The 25,229-nt window shown below is 34.2% G+C and overlaps 2 protein-coding genes across 4 annotated transcripts; both read left to right on the top strand.

The window, feature by feature from the left end:
• Window positions 1-407: 407 nt before the first annotated feature.
• Window positions 408-17,683, top strand: LOC128985669 (START domain-containing protein 10-like). Of its 3 annotated transcripts, none has more exons than XM_054405434.1 (7): window positions 408-602; window positions 2,649-2,825; window positions 3,619-3,766; window positions 5,211-5,363; window positions 9,439-9,563; window positions 10,164-10,286; window positions 15,741-17,683. In XM_054405434.1, exons 2-7 carry the CDS (start codon window positions 2,670-2,672, stop codon window positions 15,849-15,851), a joined length of 816 nt encoding a protein of 271 aa, XP_054261409.1. In that variant the 5' UTR covers window positions 408-602; window positions 2,649-2,669; the 3' UTR covers window positions 15,852-17,683. The 3 variants fall into 3 exon arrangements, with proteins under 3 accessions (XP_054261409.1, XP_054261411.1, XP_054261412.1); XM_054405436.1 differs by having other exon boundaries at window positions 9,439-9,672; window positions 15,741-15,864; XM_054405437.1 differs by lacking the exon at window positions 15,741-17,683 and adding an exon at window positions 13,693-13,771 and having other exon boundaries at window positions 9,439-9,672.
• LOC128985092 (odorant receptor 13a-like) lies at window positions 16,197-24,610 on the top strand. The gene is made up of 4 exons (XM_054404472.1): window positions 16,197-16,200; window positions 18,201-18,277; window positions 22,202-22,205; window positions 23,367-24,610. Exons 1-4 carry the CDS (start codon window positions 16,197-16,199, stop codon window positions 24,593-24,595), a joined length of 1,314 nt encoding a protein of 437 aa, XP_054260447.1. The 3' UTR covers window positions 24,596-24,610.
• The last annotated feature ends 619 nt before the right edge of the window (window positions 24,611-25,229 follow it).

The raw sequence follows: 25,229 nt of genomic DNA, 5'->3' as shown, positions 1-25,229 counted from the left end.
GTAACACCATACACCATAGCTGTTACATAACACTCATTTTAAGCAATAGTTTTCAGATATTTTGGAACCTATTTTTATATTACTGATATGATAGTAGGTTTATGGAAGACTAAAATCATTCATGTCATTAAATGGTAAATTCGTCTACTAGTTAACTTACAAGTTTTTAAAAGTAAAGAGTAGTATAGTATGATCGTTGGTTTTAATGTGTAAAGAACGATGGTAGCCGTAATCTTTCTCTAATATCTATGGTTTCATGCTTGCTGTCTTGACCATTTGAAATGTTTAGCAGCTGTTTTTAAACGCCAGACGCCAACCAAACCCAAACGTCAAGATTAAAAATATGAATCTTTTGGTATGATGTTTTTGTCATCTCTGCATTGCATTCTGCAACACTGCAACACAAAACACAACACGATCACTGCAACTTGCAACGGCCAGAGGCACAAAGGCAGTAACCACTAAACTAACCACATCCAGACTAAATGAAATGTTTTTACAATAACCATTCATTTTGATTGGATTTTCTCCATAACTGTGACCATTAGGGGATGTAACTAAAATGGATCTTTCCAGAAAGTATAAAACCTCTTTCATGATATGTAAGTTGATTTATGTTTAGGTCTAGTCTAGCCTATGTTAACTTGGTAAATGCAAGTGTATTTAGATAGACTAGTTAATACTAATTAGTCGTAAGTTATAGGTAGTAAGTAGGCCTAGTGTAGAATCATTTTAGTCAATAATTCCTTGGTGTGTCTTGAAGTGTTGGTTTAACACTCATGGATGCAGCTAAATTATTAATTACGTTAAAGCCAAAAAGAGTACACAGTTTCTTAACTGGGCTATGCTAATATTGATTGAAACTATCAATTGAAAAATCAATTAAGGCTGCACTAGGCCTATATTTAACGTCCTACACTCATTCAAATGAAAATATCGATCGATATATTGATTTTTCGATATATATTGTTTGGTTGACACGACAGTATCAATATCATGTACCTGGGTACTAAGTTAGGGGTGGTAAATGCAGCAATAAGAAGTGCGCGCCCTTATAAAATCTATTGCTGGCCGTTTTGCGGAAAAATACGGGCGAGTAGGTTATTACCAATAGTGTCATTTGAAAGAGGACACATAAACGGACACGACAGTATCAATATCATGCACCTGGGGACTAAGTTAGGGGTGGTAAATGCAGCAATAAGAAGTGCGCGCCCTAATAGAATCTATTGCTGGCTGTTTTGCGGAAAAATACAGGCGAGTAGGTTATTACCGATAGTGTCATTTGATAGAGGACACATTAACGGACACGACAGTATCAATATCATGTACCTGAGGACTAAGTTAGGGGGGGGGGGGGGGTAAATGTAGCAATAAGTAGTGCGCGCACCTTAAAAAATCTATTGCTGGCCGTTTTGCAAAAAAATATGGCCGAGTAGGTTATTACTGATAGTGTCAACTTATAGAGAACACATTAACAGACACGTCAGTTTCAATATCTTGTACCTGGGGACTAAGTTAGTGGGGGGTAAAGTTAGCTATAAATAGTGCGCACGCCTTATGTTATCTATTGTTGACCGATTTGCAGAAAAATACGGCCGCGTAGGTTATTACTGATAGTGTCACCTGATAGAGGACACATTAACGGACACAACAGTATCAATATTATGTACTTGGGGACTAAGTTAGGGGTGGTAAATGCAGCAATAAGTAGTGTGCTTATAAAATCTAATGATGGCCGTTTTTCGGAAAAAAATACGGCCGAGTTAGTAATTACCAATAATGTCACCTGATAGAGGACACATGAACGTACACCACGACAGTATCAATATCATGTACCTGGGGACTAAGCTAGGGGGGGGGGGGGGGGGTGGGTAAAGTCAGCAAAAAGTAGTGTGCGCGCCTCGGACTCAGCCACGGGCTCGCCCAAGAGCAACCGAACATTTGTGGGGTCAATGTCTCCCTAGTCGCGCTAACTACTTATTGATGCATGAGAGGTAGGCCTACATGATATTGATACTTTCCTGCCCGTTAATGTGTCCTCTATCAGGTGACACTATTGGTAATAACCTACTCGGCCGTATTTTTCCGCGAAACGGCCAGTAATATATTTTATAAGGCGCGCACACTACATATTGCTGCTGACTTTACTCCCCCTAACCTAGTCCCCAGGTACATGATATTGATACTGCCGTGTCCGTTATGTGTCCTCTATCAGGTGACACTATCGGTAATAACCTACGTGGCCGTATTTTCCCGCAAAAAGGCCAGCAATAGAATTGTAAGCCGCACGCACTTCTTATTGCTGACTTCCCCCCCCCCCTAACCTAGTCCCCAGGTACATGATATTGATACTGCCGTGTCCGTTAATATGTCCTCTATCAGGTGACACTATCGGTTGAAATTGGTCCACACATAAGGGAGGAGTACTGTTCACAAAAAACGGCTTCACGTATATTATATATTTAGATATAGATTTTTCAGGACAACCAAATACAAATGACTAGAAAGAGATGAAGGGTAAATGGAAAATAAGGAGCCAGTAGTTATCCTGAAGTCAGAAATCGGGAGTTTGCCGAATGCGAAACCCTTGGTTTTTATGTGCTAAACAGGAAAGGATTGGTTAAATGATTAAAATTTGTTCGTAGGTTCTACCTGACACCTCAAGAATGGAAGTAGGCCAGGTGAAAGTGGCAGAAGACAAAGATTTTGAAAACTTAAAATACCTTCTCGACAATCACACTGGATGGAAATTAGATTATACCAAAACCACAATCAAAGTCTGGACAAAAAATGTCTCCAATACAAATTTCAAAATGGTCAAGGTATGTTGAGTTCTTGACAATGTTTGTAGACTAAAACGTTAAATTACCTTGAGTATTGTGAAATCGTCTGATGTCTTTGTGAAACTTGTGGAACATCAGAGAGCAATTTCCAAGCTATAAAGAAAACAAATCCTATTTTAGAGCTGAATTCATAATAATTATGTATAACTTACAAGATTTAAGAATATTAAAGAATTATATTTCAAACATTGATATGGTCAACTAATTGTGTGAGCATTGTTAGAAACGTCGGGGGTTTTCATGCTAATTAGACAACTTAGGGTGTATGGTCTGGAGGTTAAATTAATTCAGATGGGTTTAATAGACTTAGGTGTCAGGTTCTGTTCTAGTAATAGTAATGACATAATTTGTTCCCTCAAACTCAAAGATAGGTAAGTTATTACTAAGTTATCAATCAAGCTGTTTAGCTTTTAGTTTTCTTTTATTTATACTTAACATTTGTATTTATTTATTTAACTATCTAACATCTTATTCGGTACTTCAGTATTAAACGGAGGCCACATTTTGTCAGCGCGCTGCGGCGGTTATGTTAGGTTGGGTTATCGTAAATATTATGTGTGTAGGACTTTCCTCGCTTCGTTATGAATCGAACGATACTTTCTATTATGATAACCCAACCTAACATAACCGCTGCAGCGCGCTGACAAAATGTGGCCTCCGTTTAATACTGAAGTACCTCTTATTCTTATATTAGATGTGTTTGGATGAATGTTTTAGCAATCTAGAGCGTTTAAAGCTAAAAGTACTTTTTACAAAATTATGAGAGTTTTAGGTGAAAGCTGAATTCACGGATATTAATGCTGAGCTCCTGTATGATGTCCTCCATGACCCTGAATACAGAAAGGTCTGGGACCAACATATGATTGAAGCTAAAGACATCGGCTGTCTGAATCCAAACAACGATGTCGGCTACTACTCAAGTAATGATGGTTTAAACTATCTTTATATAGTCAATGTTAGTAAGTAAAATGTAAAAATTCGGCCTACTTTTCCTATTAATTTTTCAACCAACTAAGCAATGTATTAGAGCCTAAATTTATTAGCTTAAAATTAATAGATACAACTTTTAAGTATGAAAGTTGTTAACAATTGATTAGCCATCACTAAAAATCAAACTGTATTGCTTAGTCTGTGAATGGTTAGATAATGTAAGGTATGTTTCTCACCAAGCCATCAATCAGCTCAAATGATTAACGTGTGGAGGTTATCAATTGTCAATTATTGAGATGGGAAGCCGTCGGTGTGTGTTTAAAACGAAATATGAGTTAAGGATGAGTGAGGAATGAAGTTTAGAACAAGTTTCATTACAATATGTCAAATTCAGTTTTGTGAATGGGAGTTCAGCTCTGGGCTTCGTTAGTAGCTTAACACGTTGACTGCTGAAAACCTTTACACAGGCGCTCCTAAACTGCGGTGAGGCCTGGGTGGAGCCCCTGCGCGCTACTTAATCAGCGGTCGCTATTGGCATTGAAAGATCTCAGTAAGACAAATCACAAAAGAGCAATAGTGATTGTTCTGCGTTACCCCGAAAGTGGACGCAGTTCACTGAAACACCCAAAGGTAGCAGCACTGCCTGGATCAATAACCATGGAGTCTTTGTAATATGGCTTAAATAGAGAAAATCCCCGAAAACGGGAAAAAAGCATTGCCAGACGGGGAATGTTTAGTACCAACCTACACCAAAATAAAGCTTGTATTCTAAGCTACAGCCTGACAACAATCACATTGTCGCCGGCCGAGTGCTGGGCTCAGACAGATGCAATATTTGGAAGGCGAGCACACTCTAGAACTGATGTAGCAGTAGGTCGCAAAGTGTTAATCATAGCACATGTAACATAGCACTTGTGGATGAATAAAATAAATATCGAATAAACAATGAATGCGGCCTGGGTTTTGTCTGTCTGTACTGTTATTGTTGTTAAATCAATTGTATTACAACACCAAAACATAACAGAACAGTACAAATGTTTAACCATTCTTCATCATAGATTTATCTCCCTCTTTGACTAGTTGGAGATTATTTCAGGTATATTTGAGACATCCGGTAACAATTGATCATTTTACCACTTTAAAATTATCACCTTAAAAAGAACAAATTTGTTACTTTACTAGACTACTTTTTTGTCCTGTAGTAAAAATTTAAAAAATACAAACAGTCAAATTTGCTCTTAAAAATTAGGGAAAAACATAAATTTGTCATTGAAACTTTCAAGCATTATGCCTACCTACTGAATATCAAACATAAAAAAGTCCTTAAATTTTACTAGAGGAAGTCTACTTACATTATCCAAAATGAACGATTCAAAGAATAAAGGTTGTATTACATGTACATTACACTTTATGACTGTCACTTGTGTATTGCAGTGTCTTGCCCCACTCCCCTTGGCAACAGAGACTTTGTCTTGCAGAGGTCATGGTTAGACCTGGGTAACGAGAAGTATATCCTCAACCATTCTGTCTACCATTGTCAGCACCCTCCACGTCAGGGCTTTATACGGGCCACCTCCTACCTCACTGGTAATAATTAAAACCATAGGCTATGTTCTCTAGATTTTTAGAAAATACCCCCGCCGCAGCAAACCTGCCGACTAAGCGAATTTCCATTTGTCTTAATTGATTTTAAAATAAATATATTTTAATAACATTAGGTTTAACGAGTACCTAGGTTTGCTGCTACAAGGAAACTAATAAAGTGTGTTTTTTTGTAAAATATTGATAGCTTAGTATAAAATAAATAAATTTGATCAAAATACAAAATATATCCATAAGCAAGCAAACTACAACATTTGACAATATTCTCCATAAGAATAACATGGGAATTTTAAATTTACATTTTTTTTTTAATTTTCTCCGTTACTGACTTACTATTAACCGAACAAAAATACTTTTATATACTAAATTAATTGTTTTTTTAAGCTCTTTAAAAAGGTCTAAAGAGAAATTTTGTGTTTTGAGGGTCAAAAGTGAGAAAAACCAATTTTTACCCCATAAAACCCCCCGCAAAGCCTCGTTCCCATGGTCCGATCATGCTGGTTCGCGAACTCATTCAAGTTTATCCCGCTTTACACCTTTAAACCAACTTTCATCAAAATCGGACAAAAATTACTCAAGTTTAAGTCTATATATATATATATATATACATATATAAAAATTTGAACGAATGGTGTTTTTGGTCTCTGGGGACATCAAAATGAAAAAGTAAATCGGTCCCGGGTCTAGGTCTTACCGTGCCACCTACGGTAATAGCTACTCCCCTATAGGGGAATTCGCTAAAACCCAACATAGCCATTGGGTACCAAGATTTTGTAATAACACTTATGTAACATATTCTTAGTAAAGGGCTCTAGGCCCGAATATGTTTAATAGCTTTTTATTTTACTAAATAATTGATAAATCTTTTTTTTTTTTTTACACCAGTGGCATTTCACAAGAGAAGTTACGAGAGATTAAATGTTTAGTCTTCTCAAATGTAAATGTAAATCTTCTCAAACCTCTGTGTTTGTTTCAAAAACCATGTATCAAGCTTCAAACAGACCCCTTTACCATATTTATTGTTAAATGCACTATACTGTAGAGTGTAGGCTAATCCATTTTGTATTGTTTAAACAGTGTTTTTGTATTTTATTTTCAAAGCAGCTACAGTAGTAATTTCTCAGGACATTGTCTATGTTTTAGACACTTTTTAAGAATCGAGTTTCATTTTTGTCTACATTTTTTGGGTTTGGTAACTTGAGGTTAAAATTGTTACCCAGGCCCGGACTGGCTATGTCCGCAGGTACGCGATCGCGGAGGGCCCCCTGCTCGAGGGGCCCTGAAGGGTCCCCTTCTCGCTTAATAATTACAAAAAAATGTTGTTACTTGTTAGAAGTTATCAAATGTTCTTAGCAAAGTTTTGTTTACGTTTTCCAAACCCCTGAGTGAGACCAAACCCCTGAGAACTGTGAACTGTGTTTGACAACTGTTTGTATCTTGCCGTTTATATAAAGGCATACAACATACTGTAGCCTATTGTAAGTTGAGTTACGTTGTTGTAGTGTAATACATCGTCTGCTCGGTGACTTGTGTTGTGGTTAGCAGACAACGGCCAAGTGATGCTCTTTCATATCAGCTGATTACTCAGCATAAAGACAGCGCAAAAAGACAGGAAAAGAAGAAAAAGATACTGGAATCTTTCCGGTAGGGATGTGCCGATTCTCGATGCCACCGATTTTGGAACATTGGTATGTGTATCGAGAATAATTTATCGTCAAGAGTCAATGCCGCTACCAATACCTAGAAGTGGATAGGAATAATTCGGATTCGAAAATCAATGGACGAAATTCAACCACAGAATCACTGCCGCATCTAAAAAGCAGTAACATAAAGGTCAGCTATGTATTTGCCTGCGTTAACGCACGAAACACGGCTAGCACATAAATCCAACTGTAAAAATTTCTAACACAAGAAAATTCAGAGAGTACGTATAGTATTGCACAATAGATAATTCAGTGTCAGTCAACCAGCCACGATGTCCCTACAGCTACTGCATCGTCTTGCCTACAAAAAATATTTTGATAAAGAAAGGGCATCAATAGTATGCTCTATTGGAAAGACAATCTATCTATATATTAATTACGTAAGCCGATTCTTTGCGTCAACATTTTGGGCGACTGGGACGTCGTAGAATGACAGGAGAGGGTTCAAATTAAAGGTCTCAATCCCGTGACGGCGGGAAAAATAGTGAAATTCCCCAAATTTTAACACCAAATTAGATATAACGTAAAATGTTCTCCATAAGAATAGCATTAGAAGCCATTTGCTGCTGATTTTTGTTTATTTCACTACAGCTGATCATGATTTATCATTAAGCCAGTAAGCATTAAAACATTTGGACTCATTTTCCAGTCAATTCTGCAATGTACGGTATACTATATAAATTTCACCAGAGATAACGTTACTTATAATTTAGACTTTTTCATCATGTCTTGGAATGTTGAAATAAATTTTTTACTGTACAGGTTGAAAATTTGTGTATTTAATAATTGCATAATTTGTTTTACATTTTTATCTTTTTAGGGACTTATGTCCCTACATGCCCCTAGTTCTATTTTAAATTCATACTTTTATTAAAAACATAATAGCTTTGACTATTAATACAACGAGACATTCCATCCCCATATTAATTTTGTAGCCAGATTTTTTTAAGTTTGTTATTTTAGTCAGTAAAAATAAATCTCGGCTACTAAGCCTAACTAAAGATGTACCGGTAGCCTATTTTGTCAGACTCAGCAGAATAATTTAATCGTTTTCTTTAAGAAGGCATACTACGTGGCAAATATAAGCAGGTTGAATTTAAACAACAATATATAACTTGGTTATTTATTACTGGTAAATACAACCATAAATTAACCAACAAAAGTGGGCTTTCTGACTTTCTAGTAAATTTTGAAGGTCTTTTTTCGAGTCTAGTTCATGTTGGTGACACTGATCACTAGTGTTGACAAAATTTTGTTCCTATTATTTTAGGGTTATTTTGGTGATTTTTGCATTACTGTTCGGTTATATAGCTAGGGGACGAGTTATTATATGATTACATCGTTTAATTTGGTTAATTGAGTTTTTAAATAGCTAAAGTAACAAGAAACACATTGTTACAACACACACAACCTCTACAGTACACTGGACAGAACGACAGAACTAACAGCAATATTAATTGTCCTCAGCTGATCCATAAGGATGAGAATTGAGAAATCTATGGAGCATGTTTAGCCTATCTAGTTAAGTTATACTTGCGTTAAGAGATTTTTGGCTTATGTGTGTATGCGTTTGTGAGTAAATGTTCAGCTTGTAGACAGTGCTTATTAGTTGTGAATATGTGTGTAATTTGTGTGAATATCCCATGTGTTATGACTCATGTTATGTGTATTTATAGTTCAATATTTTTGTTCCTTATTAGGCCTACTAATTATACAGTCTTTGTCTTGTTAGTACATATTATTTTTCAAATCCCTAAAATCTCTGTGATTATTATAACCACACATATAATGTTGACACAATTTATTAACTTTGGTGTGAATAATAATAATACTACACTTTAATTTGAACTACGTTATAACACTTATATTGACACTTCTACAGTGTGTATTACATTGTTGTAGTCTCCTTAAAATAATTTTTTTTAAATTTTAATAAATAATAAAGTTGATTTTAATAATAAATAATAGGCCAAGTAAATACCCTAATATTTTATAAATGCCTAGCTAAATTTCTTCCTTTAAAAAAAAATTCCAAACTAGTGAGAAAAAACTCGTGTACAAGAACCTAATAAAAAAAATCCTCCCGTAAAGGGCCCCTTCACAGCATGTAAGCTGAGGGCCCCAAATGGTCCCAGTCTGGGCCTGTTGTTACCGTACTTTGATTTGCAATTGTTTTACGTAAAAAACTAATAGTTTTTCAACACCTCAATGCTGTTGACAATTCAAATACACTAGGGCTTTCTCAGTTCCTAATTTATGGTTTTGTTCAACACATTTATGTCAATGAACTATAGTTGTATTTATGGCCGAGATTTTTTGAGAAGCATAAGCTCATGTACTAATGTGTGTGGTTGTAGGCTATTTGGTGCGGTCGTACCCTAACATACCTGGCTGTGAGCTAGGCTACATCTCCCAGACTGATCCTCAAGGCACTCTCCCTCCTTGGCTGGTCAACAGAGTCACTCAGATATTTGGGCCCAAGGTAAACTGCCACAAATCCAAAATGCAATTGGCCTCCAGAAATTTGCCTCCATTGATGTATGTCTCCGCGAAAAAGCTTACAAGTTTACCGCTGCCTCTGGGACAGTTTGGTATGATAGTTTGATACTTTTCAAGCTTGTATTTTTTGTTGTATATAATTAAATAAAGTGGTTTATATTACCTGTCCGTCTCCGTGTGATAACGGGAGAGGAGCAAGGACACCTCAGTCATGACCACTCCATATTTTTGTGTTTTGTGTTGTATGTGTGTGTTTTTGTGTTTACTGACGACCTCAATTTGAGTGACATGGCATTTTTTAACAGCCTGATGATGGAATTTTAATCCTGAAACCGGTCGCCTAGGACGACAACAATAGGATCACTGACGGACAGGTAATATAAACCATTTTAATCAATAAGTGATCCTGGGCCACTAAGCATAATGTATATAATTATAATTGCTTTATTTATACAGTTTTTTGAGTTGCAAGCTTTAGCAATTAATTGATGAACATTTGGATTACAGACTGAGACAAGGAAGCTTATTGTGTCATGAAAGGAAAGGAGTCAAGGGGTAAAAAAATAAATTGTTATCATTTCAGCTGATCAAAGACCTGCAGAAAGCCAGCAGAGGCTACGTCAGCTGGAAAGCATGTCACAACCCGTTGTACAAACCTTGGCATAACCCAGAGCAGATGGTGTCTCCTCGAATCAAACTTCAAGAGGTAACCGCGTTTTAGATTGTTGCTCTATATTTTATGTTAAGAATCCATGTCTATGAAAGCCAGCTAAAAGGTATTTCCTGTAACGTATGGAAATTAAGTCTCATTGCCATGTAATCACATACAGTGGAAAGAAATAAATTCAAAAACTTCTTCAATTCAATTTTTTTATCTTGGTAGAGAACTACAATAATTAACCTCCAAATATCATGGATGGTTCAAATTGTTTCCGCACTAATTCTTCTAGTGCTATGGCTCTTTTTTCGATTTCATACTGAAACATGATAGGCGATTTGAACCAATATTACAAGTTTTGGGGGAAAAGTCATGCCTCATCTCTTATTTTTCAAATCCTTCAAGCTTAACAATAAGTAGAGGTGTGCGGATATCCGAAAAATCGGGTCGGATTTGGTTCGGATATCCATTATCCATATCTGGATGGACTATGTTTTTGCCGTTTTTGACTTATATGACGACTATAAGGCCACTGAGACATTGCCTTCCCATATAAATTCTTTGCATCAAGATACAAACACTGAAACATGGCCTTGCCATATAAATTCTTTGCATCAAGATACAAACACTGAGACATGGCCTTGCCATATAATTTTTTTGCATCAAGATATAAGGTAGGCCTACAGTATAGTTTTTTGTGAAGTTGAGTGAGCTGCAAATTTGAACTTCAGTTTTTGTAACTGAACCAAGATTAATGACTTACAATATCACCATTGTGAATAGTTTAGGTACTTTCCTGTTAAAGGTAACATTCATTATTATCGATGATGTTTTTCTCGATATATCGATATTAACTAATTGAAACCTATCAGCAGCTGACAACTACGATAAATAAATATTAATCAGTATCAACAAACAATAATTTTAAAAGAATATTGAAATGAAACTGTTCTAAACTAACCTAACAAAACTAACCAAACTTGCTGAACGTTTAAAAATCTGTTTAATATTCTCCACTTCCCTTTTCTGTTATCAAACGGAATTTATAAATTTAAAAAGGGTACAGCAAGTTTGGTTGGTTATGTTAGGATAGCTTAGAACAGTTTCATTTCTTAATCCATATAATAGACTATATTTTAGCCTAAACAAGATCAGTTGTCAATTTTTAATGGATTGTAAAGAAGTACAAAACTATCGATATATCGAGAGAGAAAATCATCGATAATAATGAATGTTCCCTTTAACAGGAAAGTACCATAGTTTACAATTCATGTTGTAGTTTATGTATATAAAATTGCAAATTATAACTTCAACCTTAATATTTATTTATTAGGTACTTGAACGTCAAACTATCCGATCCGATCCGAACTGAGCCTTAACTATCCGAACCGGAACCGATCCAAACTGAAATTTCACTACCTCTAACAATAAGCTACTAAAATAAAGACTAAAACATACAATTTGAAATTTTTTCTCTTAAAATAAAAAAAATACCATGAATCACAAACTTAACTGTTTTTGTAAAATAAGCGCTACCTACTGAAAAATTAAATAAGGAGGTTAATTCTTGGTTTTGTCTTGAGATTCATAATACCTCCTCTAAGGGTGGATATAAATCGTTGTCAAGAATATCACTTTCCTTTCATATTTAGGTCATCAAAACATTAAATATGAAAATATACATTCGACCACTACTGTTGACACAGGTACACACTGCTCAGTTTACATGTCCGGACTCATAGAAGCGTTCACCAAGCAGTGCGTGCCTGTGGCCACAGTAGTACTAGTCTATATTGATTATTTTTTTGTCTAAATGTTAATGTGTGCATGTTTAATGTTTTGACAACCTGAATATGAGTGAAAAGTGAAATTTTTGCAAGGATCTGGAGAAGGATATATATTCACTGGAACAATCGTCATACACCCTACTTGTCTTGAGCTATTATAAATCACAAGACGAAATCAAAGTACAATCTGAATCTTGCCTTAGTTTGATAACTGTCCACAATAAAGTTTGTGTGCGGAAAGAAGATTGTTATCTTTGTAAATCTTAGTACTCGTATTACTTCCAAATCATCAAGTTGGAACCAGTGTTGGGGAAGCTACTTTTAAAATGTAGCTAGCTACAACTACTTCTACATTTCCAAAAAAGTAGCTTAGCTACAGCTACAGCTACAGTTCCGAAAAAGTAGCTAGCTACAACTACAGCTACAATGAAATGTAGCTACAGCTACAATTTTAACTACTTTTTCAAAGACGTTACTTTTTATTCCACGCACATTAGGTAAATGTAAAATTAATTGAAACTACATTTTTATTAAACAAACATTTAAACAAAAAATGTCAGTATTATATATAACATTACTTGGAAAACAAATTATTCCTAGATTGTATTTAATTTGATGGCATTATAAACCTAACATTACAACAACAGAACCAAATAGTTTGGTGTCCCATCATATTTAGTACTTATTTTTAAACATTGCATTATTTTTAAGCATCTTTTATATGTAAATTTCATTAAGTTCAAAGGACATACAACCAAACTATATTTTTAAAGCTCATTTTATTTCTTTAATATAGATTCATTTATAAGAAATCAGAAATCAGAAACTTTTTATTGCCGTAATTTGCAAGGTACATGCATATGACAAAGTCAACAACAAATGAGGTTCAAGTTCAACCAAGAAAATAAAACTAGATACCGGTAAAACAAAAATAGACAAAACATTTGTCTGGGCAGTCATAATAGATCAAAAAATAAAAATGTAGCTATGCAAGCATCGAGCCTATCAGAAACAAGACAGTGATAGATAGATAGACAGTATAGATATTATATCAACAATTAAGACCAATAAAACTGTAAAACGATTATTTAAAAATACTTTTTTGTGTTACAGAGCCTATAGCCTACTGAAATTGGAGTTTATTGCCTTTCTTTTCTTTTAATGTTAAAAACTATAGCTTTTAACCATAGTGATAAGTTACTTGTTCTATGAATAACACTTTTCAATGTCAAGAAATCGTCCTTTATTGTCATTATGCATAGGGCAAATTGTGCTTCAACCTAGTTGGTACAGAAAACAGTATTCAGCAACTTATTCTGAAATCGTCTTTTAATTTAAACATGTTGAAATTTGTAAAGTAAAAATAACATTTAGGCCTACTTGGCTATTTAACAAGTTGGCTATAGTAGTCTTGTTCTTGCAAGGACTAAACAGATATATTCCTAATACACCATAGTATAGCCTAGGAATAGTCCTATACAAGAGCTGTTAGCAGGAGCAAACTAAGCTATTTTTTCAATGTAAGTTTCATGTTATATGGAGATTTTTTCGTTACAATTATCATGTAGTCCAGGCATATCTTAAATCTCATCAAGTCAATTTCTTCTCTGTTAATTTAGTAAACCTTTGAAAATATTCGTAATCTAACCAAGGAAGGGTTTGTGTAGATGAACCACAATCAACAGCTGAAGCAAAGGTTGATGGACCAGCTTTCTCAAGGTTTAGTGTTGGTTTCAATTAAAACCCAAGTTGAAACACTATCGATATAATAAAGAAACTAAATTGATTACTAATTTCCCTGTCAATCACTTGCAAGCATTCAATAGCTTCTCTTGTCACCGGTAACGTTTAAACGTCGTCTGCATCTAGCGATTTTATTTTATCTGACAGTAATCATAGAGTAAGTAAATTAAGGAAATGAGAGCCAAAAATGTGGATAACACTCATTTAATGGCCTCCATGTCCACACAACGTTGTAATAGGGAATGAAACAGCTGCAACCAGCTTTATGAGGCCAAGAAAGTAGGCCTAATTTTTTTGAAAATCTCAGCTCAGTTTAAAAGAGGTTGTTTCACGTAAGGTTGAGGTTATGATAAAAATCACTATCTCAAACAATGTTAATGTAGCGAGAAAAGTAGCTAAAATTCCGCTACAACTACTTTAAAAATGTAGCTAGCTACAGCTAAAGCTACAGAATCTTAAAAGTAGCGTAGCTACAGCTAACGCTACAAAAAAAGTAGCGCGCTACTGTAGCGTCGCTACTTGTAGCGCGCTACTTCCCAACACTGGTTGGAACAATTTGGTTTTCGGCCCGGTCGAAGTACAATATCTGCTGTTGCATATTGTGTTGACCAGGTTGTTGTAGCTTTGAAGGGATCACAAAGCACTATGGGAGTGTTATGTGATCTGTCCAAGGCATTTGATTGCATTGAACATGATATTCTCTGTGAAAAACTTAAATATTATGGATTTAGTGACTCGGCGGTGTCTTGGATAAGATCATATTTGGACAGTCGGTATCAAAGAACGATAGTAATTAAGAACAGCTTTAAACACGTCTCAAAATGGCAGAGGGTTAAATTTGGTGTACCACAAGGCTCGATACTTGGGCCTCTGCTTTTCCTTTTATATATAAAGGACTTACCTTTAAATATATCCTCAACTCTTACATTTTATGCAGATGATACATCAGCAATATTAAAAGCAAAATCAAATGATGACTTAAAATTAGTTTTTCAGAATACACTTAGAGGACTTCATAATTGGTTTTCTTTTCAGCTAATGGTTTGTTGCTTAATCAGTCTAAAACACATTTGGTAAAATTTCAAACTAAACAAAAGAAAAATGTAGATGATGACAATTTTATATTTCAAGGTAGCTTAATGGAGATTCACAGCTCAGTTAACTTTTTAGGGATGGTGATTGATTCAAATCTTAATTGGAAAACTTATGTCAAAAAAGTATGCAAGAGATTAGACTCTATTTGTTTCCAAATGATTGTTCTTCGAGAGGTTATTGACTCAAAAACCAGGCTTATGATTTATCATGGTGTTTTTTGCCAGTTGTAATCTATGGCATTGAGTTCTGGGGAATGTCATCTCATGCAGATACAATTTTTAAGGTCCAAAAAAAGTACATCCACCTCATGACATTCTCCTCAAAGTCAATCCCTCAAATGTCTTATGTTTGTTAAAAATAATTTTGAAATTTTAAGTAAAACTCAGCATAGGCACCATCATGAAACTAGATTTCAAACAAATGTTCAGTATCCAAGACACTATCTGAAAAGACACCACAATATATGGGGAGGAAACTGTACAATACACTACCCAGCAAGTTTAAGGAAATAATAGAGAAGGACGGCTTTAGAGAAAAGTTGAAGGATTTTTTGATAAAAAAAATGTATTATTCAGTTGACGCATTTTTTAATGATAAATTCATGTTCTTAAAATGATTTTTGTGAGGTTTGATTAATTTTTTTCCCTGGATACTTATTGCTAGGTGTACTCAATTATGATAACTTTACTGTATTGACAATGTCATCTATTATGTTCTAGCTTTGCTAGTTGTTAAAGAATGTACTGTTATGACAATAAAGATATTCTTATTCTTATTCTCATTATACCATAAATAAATACAAGCTTGGCTATTAGGTCATTTGATTTCATCATAACTTAACAATGCAACCTAACAATCAATATAAATCCTTTTCTAGTGTGTGAGAAGTCCAGCAGAGCTAGAATATCGCAGTGAAGAAGATGCCAAACTAGAGGCAACGCTCATAAAACATAAGAAAGGAAAAACAAAAAAGGAGAAAAATAAATAACTACAAAATAATGTTTACTAAGCCAAGTGATCTTACAGTTTGCTTTAAAAACAACCAGTTTACTACCGATTGTGTGTAATATTATCATTTCAATTTATTAGACTGATACCTTTTAAATGAGCCATGGTGTTTTTCCACCTCATACCGATGGCTGATAAATGAGGTTAACTATTTCATAACTACAGACCAATAACTTGTTTTTGAGTATTTTTTCTTATTCAAATAAATTAAATACAATCATCCATCAGTTTATATTTTGTGATTAGATGATTTATGTGGTCTGAGCGTGGGGAGATTATTCGTTGCTTTTGTTTCTTATGGCCTACTAGGAGTAGGTCTAAACACATGAGTAAGCATTGGTATAATCTAATGGACCATTGCATATAGCTGATCTTTACTAGTGAAATAGTTTTGGTTCATTTATGAATGATCAGTAGTCAAAGTGTTAAATTTAACCTAAATCTTTACTCAACTTAGGTTGGCCGTTTGTGTATTGTAAGTTGTAATGTGTTAGTTAAGTTTTTTTCGCCTGAGGACGGGATCAGATTCCAGATCCCGAAACTTTGAATATGTTTATTGAGGTATATATATGTTTGGGAATTACCTATGATTTTATTCAGTCAAACTCAAATTCACTAATCTTATGTTCCATGTCTAGCTACTGTAACCATGTGAATTTTCAAGTGAAAGTAAATATTGAACTACCGTTAGCTCTTTACTTCTAATTCTTTGACGCCTTTAGGCCAGCTGCACACTGATGCAGCATTTCATCTCAAACAAGGGTTGCAAGGCAAAATATTTGTACAAGCGCTCCATGTATTCAATGGGCGGCCGCACACTGATCAAGCAAACTTTGCGAGGCACCTCGCAACACCTCAAAACATTTGAGCAGCCTCTCAACGAATGGATTTGATACAGCACGATATTTGATGTTTCAAGGAGCAAAACGTTCTGCGCATGCGTCAAATCCCTTCTTACTAGTAATGGCTTAGAGGATCTCAAAATGCAATAGACCTCTTGTTTGAAAAATGAATTTTGAAGTTTCGTTAAAACTTAACAATTATATTTTGAATTTCTATTGAATAATATTGTTGGTTAATTTTTTCTTGCTACCACTTTGATAGTAAATCAGCCTGTGCAAAGTAGTAAATAATGAATTAATTACCAAGGTTACTCAGTTCATTATTTATAACCATCACGTCACGACATTACCTAATAATAATTTCTAACGATATCGCTTACGTTATTTAAAACCCGTCCAATAAAATAGTAGTATATAGCAATTATTCATCAATAACTCGAAAACTTCCCTGGATCTGATTTAATTTCTGAGAGGAAAGCCTTAATGTCTGTCATCTGATTGATTGGGTTAACCCAATGTTTTCTTTCTATTTAGTCCAGCATTTGCAAAAACTGACATACAGCAACAGCTACGTTGACTTCCTCGCACACTTGTTAAAACGTTACGTTACTATAGAGGACCAGTAAAAATAATATTTATTTTTGCTTGAAACCAAATGCTGAATCATGCTTGATCCTCCCACAAACTGGAGTTAAGCAAAGAAACAAAATGCTTCAAGCATCAGGCAAAATGCTGGATCAGTGTGCCCAGCCTTAGAGGTGTCAAGAAATATATCATCTAGACATGTTATCCAATATACTGTGACTTGAACTATGAAGCTACTTTTACTTGTCTTTTACTTTTCTCAAGCCTCTGGTGGAAATTAGTTTGATGAAAATGTAACTGATAAGAGGTGTTATTGTAAGCTTTGTGTTTTGCTCAAACTTATTTTTTCGGCCTACAGTGTATGCATTTCGATTGTATTGTTTTTAATCAGTAATTTTAATAAGTTGTACCTGATGATTTGAAACAATTGTGATATTTTCTAAGTAGAAATATATATTAGTTGATGTTTTATTGCATTTTTTAAGTAATAAGTTAAATGTTAGTGTTAGTTTTAAAATAATATGTGATTATTTTACTATGATTAATTTTTATATATTTAATTATTTTACAATTTCCATCATTTGCATTTATTAATTGCAATTTCTAGTCTTGATCTAAGGTAATAAAACCAATTATTTTACAAGTTCGCTGACACAAAAAATTAACTTTTTTATAATTTGATCACAATTTTTGGTAAGATACATTTTGATATTCTAAATACTGTATCTATATTGTTTAAGGTATATGTATTGAGAATATAATTCAATATTATTGTAAAGAAATATATTGGACACTATAGCCTATGCACTTCTATAAAATGTTATCAAGATAATCAGCAATAATATACTATTTTATATATTAGATTTGTATAGATGTTTAAGCTTTCAGAAAATACGTATTAGCTTGCTCTCCTTTTTGCCACTTTTCTTATACCAAGTTCAATATTAGATCCAATATAGTATTGTATCGGGTATATAATGTTTAAAATTGTTAGAAGATGGAATGTTCCATATTTTAAACTATGATTTTTGTTAATGTTAATAACTAACTCGTGATAGCGTTGTTAAAACTTCACTGTTATTGAAGTGTTGTTCTAAATGTAAAATACAATAATGGTTGGTTGAAGTAGGTTGTTAGCTATTATGCTGCGTTATTGTTGGATTTTTAGAAGTTGTTAACTTTATATTTCACCGAATTTCGAGGTTACTCAAAGAAAAAAAAAACAGTTTTAAACATTTTGGACGGTAAGAAATTAGGATTGTTGGAGTTTCAGTAGGTGTAATGTTGGCCATTTTGCTTGGTAAAGGTTTAACTTAAAATTACCAAGACTTGAAATTAAAACAATATAAATCAACCCCAACTTTATTATTATTATTAGTATGTAATTGATAAGGTAAACTTTAACCTTTTGCTCATTGAAATAACAATTTTCTTTTAACTTTTTGCTGAACGGTGAACTTTTTTTATCATTACAAACACCACAGTGCCAACAAAAATGTATTTTCATCATACTGTCCTGAAAACACCTGTTTATATTAAATATTTATTTATAGTTCTCTACAATCTATGTGGGCGTTCTACGCACGGGAATCTTATAGTTTATAGTGGTCAGTTGAAACCTTCCTATATAAAGAATAGCAGCTGGTTTGCATATTTTTAGATATGCTGGCCAAACTATTATATATAAACAAATACAGTATCTGACAGTTTCAAGTAAAAAAAAAAAAACGCGTAATAGATCTATGAAGGGTACACTTCCATATCTGTTGGCACAAACAACCAAATGAGTAATATTGATTATTCGATTGTTTAATTCGATACAGTTGAACCTCTATAAGATGAATTTCAAGGGCTACGGGAAAAATTTGTACTATAGAGGTATTCTTAATAAAGAGGGTCGTTTTATCGAGGTTTAATGCTGCTGTTATTCTTCTTATAGAGGTTTCTCCTCGCTCCAAGGTTTCTCAAAACAATGACTGAGGAAGGAGGAGGGATGGGTGGGGGTTTCATGTTGAGACAAGCTTCTGTTTGTTTTGAAAACTACGTACTATGGAGGTTAAGATTATGATAAATTCGTCTTATAGAGGTCACGTTCGTCTTTTAGAGGTTTTGTGCTAAGAATATTCGTTGTATAGAGGTTAATCAGTCCTAGTACATGTCACAAACTAATTCCTCTTATGGAGGGTTTTAACTTAATTACTACGTTGTATAGAGGTGTTTTTTAGCATTGACCTATATGAAAGTGTCAAGGGGATTAAAAAAATTTGTCTTATCGAGGAATTCGTTTTATCGAGGTTCGTACAAACGAGGTTCAACTGTATATCGTTTGGTTAGTTAGGTTAGGTTAACCTTACCTAACTAACCAAACGATATAGGCCTATAGTTAAAATACTGTACCTCAACCTCGCCATTAAACATTCAGGTTGGAAATTTCACTATCAAAGGTGCTCTTGTCCTGTCCGTACGGAACACTGAGTAATATGCGCTACCAACATATGAATAATTGTTTAGGCCTACGATCCCAAGACATGGGCAATTGGTCTATTGGCTGTATGGTCCAGCGAGCAGCACATAGCGTGGAGAAGACACATTGGAAAAGCGATTTGAGCATAATCCGTAAACCTCTGTTACAATCGCCAACTGCAGTTGTCACTTTACACTTTACATAACCACCATTGAAGTGCCGTCAATGAGTTGAAACCTTTTATGCAAGCTATTGGTAACACTTATGTAATAAATGTAAGTTTCCCAGCCATATACAACACTAATTCAATGTCTTTTCCCCGGTTATCAAAACTCAAGAACAATTTTATACACAAAGAATCTCTATTTTCATTTACGGTTACCCTACACATTATTGCACTTGCGATTAATTAAATCCGTTATGTAAGCAAAAACGGTTTTAATCCAACTTTTTTTGGATTCGCTTTTGAAACGTGATTGGAAATGATTGCGGTATTTGTAAACAACATTCAATGTAAACATATCAATGACAGCTAGAGAAAAATAATCTTGATCCGACCAGCTGTTTGCTATTTCATAGATGAGATTATGTGATAAACATTGGGAGAAACCTTGACAAAAATCGCACAAAATTGGGTTTTTAAACGTCCGGAAGTTTATTTACAAAGTAGTGAGGCCATATTTTAATAGCTAAAGACACTCTCGCCAATCCAGTGAATACATTAAACTTATCATTAAACGATGTATTCCAGCGAAAGTGTCTTTTTGGTGCTTAACCGTATTTCCAGGCTGATGCTGATTCGCTCGGCTGTGCCTCGCTTGCAAAACACGATTGCGTAATAAAAAGAGCTACTTTTGCTCATAGTGATCAAACAAAACTATTATTATTTATAATAATCAAAATCCTTGAAAACGATCATACTTTGTCCTTTTTGCACATGATTTATAGCACATTTTTCTGTATAGACTTTGCTTTCTTGCAGTAGTTCATTACAACACAACTTGGTCTATCACGCTTTCCCTCTAAACTCTATTAACAATGATTTAAAACTATATTCTATTGTAATTTGAAGTGTGAATGGATTTGTAAGTAATTTTACCTACATATACATATATCTCCAGAGTATTTAAACAAGTATTTGACTCAATTCTCAGTTATGGTCCACAATGGATTTAAAATATGATTTCAGAAACATCGTTACTAAAGAAAATATTTCACGTATTATTCACTAGAGAATAACGTATTTCCTATTTTACTATCAAAAGTAATAAATTAATTTAAACAAATTAATTTACATTACCAATAGATACGACTTAAATTACTTTTATTCAAAATAAATAACACAACTAAAATATCATTTACTTGACACTAAGACTTACATTATTGTTATCCTGTGCTGATGAGTCTGAATATATGAAATTTGAATAAAAAGACATCGCACACAAAAACATAAAAACACAACAAACACAAAACCACGGATCCATAGTCGACCTTTTTCAATCACTAACGGGCTAGCTTGTTAATCTCTTATACTATCTTGATAACACAACTGCTATTAAAAAGTTAAAATTTATTGTTGCTTTAGAAATTACTTTGCAGTTTTGATTAGTTAAATTTTTAGCCACAAGTCCTTCTTTTGGTTCTGTAAGGAAACCAACATTTGTTATCAAATCCAGAGTATAGGTGTGTAATAGGAGGGACACATTTTGGACGAGTGACTTACAAGATTTTTTGCCATACTATTCTAAACTAACCTAACAATAAAAAATAAAGAACAAGTCCGTTATATATTCCCACAGACTAAAGTACTTAACAATCACTCACTACTCATAATTTCTAAGAGAGGTTATGTTTTCGTTTATTGATTCGTTGACTTATTGCCAATTATAATCATCAGGTGTCAGGTAGTTAGGCAAAAAGACTTTTCCCCTGATACAAAAAAGGTATCTCTACCTAAAAAGAAAAAAGGTAAAAAAAAGGTAAAAAGTAAAAAGGTAGGTCTGTTGTATCTCTTACAATTTTCACTGTATTGGTAGATATGGAATTTTTGTATATCCCTTTTTAAATGAGAGATAAAGGTATTATGAACTATTGAAGGCCCCTTTAATGCATTGCGGCTGTGGTTTTTACTGTGCTGCAAAAACATGCCGCATGCGGTTTGGAACTTGCAGCGCCGCAGGTTTTATATCACTGGTAGCACTGACAGTGGTTGCGGCCCGCGCCGCAGTGCATAAAAGCTCCCATAAGACCCAATGTACCTACGGCCACCAAAAAGCTGCGTTTCCTGGGTCCGCTGCACTTGAGTTGCAGGCCGCATATATACCGCAGGTGCATAAAAGGGGCCTGAGGCAATGCTGTAGGCTCCCTGTTGTTTTAAAACACTGGGACCAAACCTTGGTTTGAATCATAAAAAGGTTGAACCACTATAATTTATTACAGGAGTGTATGTATATGTTTTAAAATCACACATGACAAATAAAAAATTAGTAAATTGATTTGAATAAGATATAGTCTACCGAAAACATGTTGTTTTCTATTTTATAAAAGCAATTGATTTGTAATCATTTTCTAGTACTGTGATATAAGATTTTGCTTGTATCTTGGAAAAATATTCCTGAAAGTTAAGCATTCCTGTAGTGTTGTAGCATTAGATTAATTTCAAATAAGTAGGAAAGCAAAGATTCTACGTAATGTACATTACAACACTGTGATTTAATCTGTGATTATTGTTTGTTTTTTGTGATGTAGTCACAATAAATCTGATTATTCCATTGTTTTTGTTTAAATTGTCCTCATTATGGGTTATGGTTGGTTATTTGAAAATATTTTTTAATTACTATATATCTTCAGAACTTGAACTTCAGTAGTTGAACATAAAAATAATCCAATATCAATTGTAACAGTTCTTTAATATCTTTTAATATCGTTAATCAATAGACCTGAGGGTAAATAACATCAAATCTCATTGTGACCTACTTGTGTTGATAATTTTTAATATGACATACAAGAGGTCTTAGTCCAAAATGTTTAGATAATATAAACCCTTATCGAGAAGCAGCTTTGGTTTGATCGATAGATTTTTTTAAATTGTGCAGCCCAAGACTGATATTTTGCTCCTGCCACTAAAAGTTTCAACTGTTCTACATCTATAATTTATTTCTAGCATCTAGACTCTTTACTACATTTTGATGCGAGATATCAAATAACCAAAATAGAAAACTGCCAGATTTTCTTAGTTAAATATTGTGTAGCTTGTTAACTTTATCTTATGGTTTTTGCACAAATATAAGAAATAATTTGATGGCCAAGTCATTATTGGCAAAGCTTTCTTTAATTTTTTTCCATGTTGAATTATTTTTAGTATTCAAATCAATATTTTCTAAAAGCTATTCATTTACTCAAGGTGATTTTCATCCAAACGTCTCACCCATTGTAAATTATTCTGTGCTCTATTTGGGATGAGCTCTATTAAAAAGCAATTTGGTGATCAAAGCAATCTATAGTGACATTATAAAGAAATATGAAAGATGTTCCTTAAAGTTCAAAGAGAATCAAATTGAAAGCACTAATGTCACTTGTCAAACCATTGTTTTATCATTTTTAGTTTTACCATCAAATATGTTAGCCAAAAGAGTGCATTTCAATCTCTGCCTGTTTGTTGCTGCAGGTTTGAGTCTCCCTAGTGGTGCAGTGAAGTTAAAGTGGCCCAAGATTTATTATTTCTACATGATCCTTTCTGATATCTTTACTGTCGCAAACCTAGTGACAATCGGAGTCAACTTGTTAGCTCCCAACGTTTCCATCACCAAGAGATGTTACAGCGGTTTCACAGCACTCGCTACGGCTCAATCTGTCATCAAACTGGTTGCCTGTTACATTTCCAGAAATAAATTTGCTCACTATTTCAAACTTTGGGACAATCTTGTGGAAAAGAGTGCTGACAGAGAGTTGCAGAAAAGTTTGACTGAGAATTCAAAATGGATTAAACGATTGTCTACATTCATGTTTCTGTTCATGGTCGGACCTATGATACCCTGGGGCTCGTTGCCTCTCTTCATAAAAGTGCTGTCCTACATTATTCCTGCTTTGGAAGACGGGTATCACTTCATTGCTGTTCCGGCACAGTTCCCATTCGACCCTCTTGTATCTCCTGCTTACGAGTTCGTCACTGTTTTCCAGGGTGTAGCCGCAGCAGCTGTAAACTCTAAATTGATTGCTTACGATTGTATGATTTACGGGCTCATTTCGTGTTTGGTTGTGAAACTGAAATTTTTGAAAACCTCTTTTAAAAGCATTGTTGATCCATATCAAGGAAGATCAAAAAGTGTTTTGCTGAAAAAAGGGGTGAGAAACCATCAGAAACATCAGCTGAGCCGCTGGGTACAAGAGCATTGCGACTTGATGGACCTGTGTCGTTATCTGAATAGACTTTACTCTCCGGTACTTCTCCTTCAGCTCTTCTTGGATGTTTTGATCCTCTGCTCCAATGCTTTTGTGGTAGCTTCAGCAACCGTAACCAAGATGGAAATAATGTTCTCCTTCGGATACGTTTTGGGAACAGTCATCCAGCTTTATACACTGTGCTGGCTTGGAGAAGAAATAACAAATCAAAGCCTTACCTTAACTGATGAAGGGTTCTGGCAAGAATGGTATTCTAATCCTCGTTACATCACCAGTAGTTTAAAGATAATTTTTGAGAAAGCTAAAGTTCCACTTAAAATTTCAGCTTTTGGAACTTTTAATCTATCTATTGAGACTTTCAAATCCATTGTTGGCACAGCTTATTCATACTTTATGGTTTTAAACCAAATCAAAAAGAAAAGTCTCGAGTAAAATAACTACCGGTACCTAAACACTTTGCAGTTGATGTATGTGTATGTTTAGATATTTGTTTTGTGAATCACAAGTTGTCTTACAGTAGAACAATATGTGTAAGTAAAAATTTAACGATAAAATAAATACCCCCGCCGCAGCAAACCTGCAGACTAAGCGAATTTCCATTTGCCTGATTGGATTTACACTAAAATGTCTACTTAAAAATATAACATTTATTCCCGATTTAAATAGACTTAGTTTAACAAGTACTTAGGTTTGCTGCATCAGGGAGGGTAAAACTGTTTTTTTTTTTTGTAAAATGTTAATAGTTAGTAAGAAATAAAAACATTTTCCAAATTTGATCAAAATATGTTCATAAACAAGCAAACTACAACAGTTTACTTATTCTCCATAAGAATAACATGGGAATTTTAAATTTACAATTTTTTTAAATTTTCTCTGTAACCATTAGACGCATTATAACGCTTCAATATACTAAATTATTTGTTTTTTTAAGCTCTACAAAATGGTTTGGAAAGAAATTGCTAAATTATATGTTTTTTTTGTCAAAAATGTGAAAAACCTATTTTTACCCCATAAAACCCCCGTTTATAACCCCCGTGTTTTTTTTGTTGGTAAACCCCCGTCCCGA

This window comes from Macrosteles quadrilineatus, unplaced genomic scaffold (assembly GCF_028750875.1).
Source record: "Macrosteles quadrilineatus isolate MER2022 unplaced genomic scaffold, UCM_ALF_1.0 Scaffold_2__2_contigs__length_208266976, whole genome shotgun sequence".
NCBI lineage: Eukaryota > Metazoa > Arthropoda > Insecta > Hemiptera > Cicadellidae > Macrosteles > Macrosteles quadrilineatus.
The sequence above is the reverse complement of the archived record's forward strand: the minus strand, read 5'-3'. Positions and strand labels throughout refer to the sequence as shown.

Excerpts from the sequence above, each read along its gene's own strand:
- LOC128985669 (XM_054405434.1), top strand. The coding sequence starts at position 2,670 with ATGGAAGTAGGCCAGGTGAAAGTGGCAGAAGACAAAGATTTTGAAAAC. Across the intron at positions 3,767-5,210 it reads CGATGTCGGCTACTACTCAA|TGTCTTGCCCCACTCCCCTT; the intron begins GTAATGATGGTT and ends TGTGTATTGCAG. Across the intron at positions 5,364-9,438 it reads GGCCACCTCCTACCTCACTG|GCTATTTGGTGCGGTCGTAC; the intron begins GTAATAATTAAA and ends GTGTGGTTGTAG.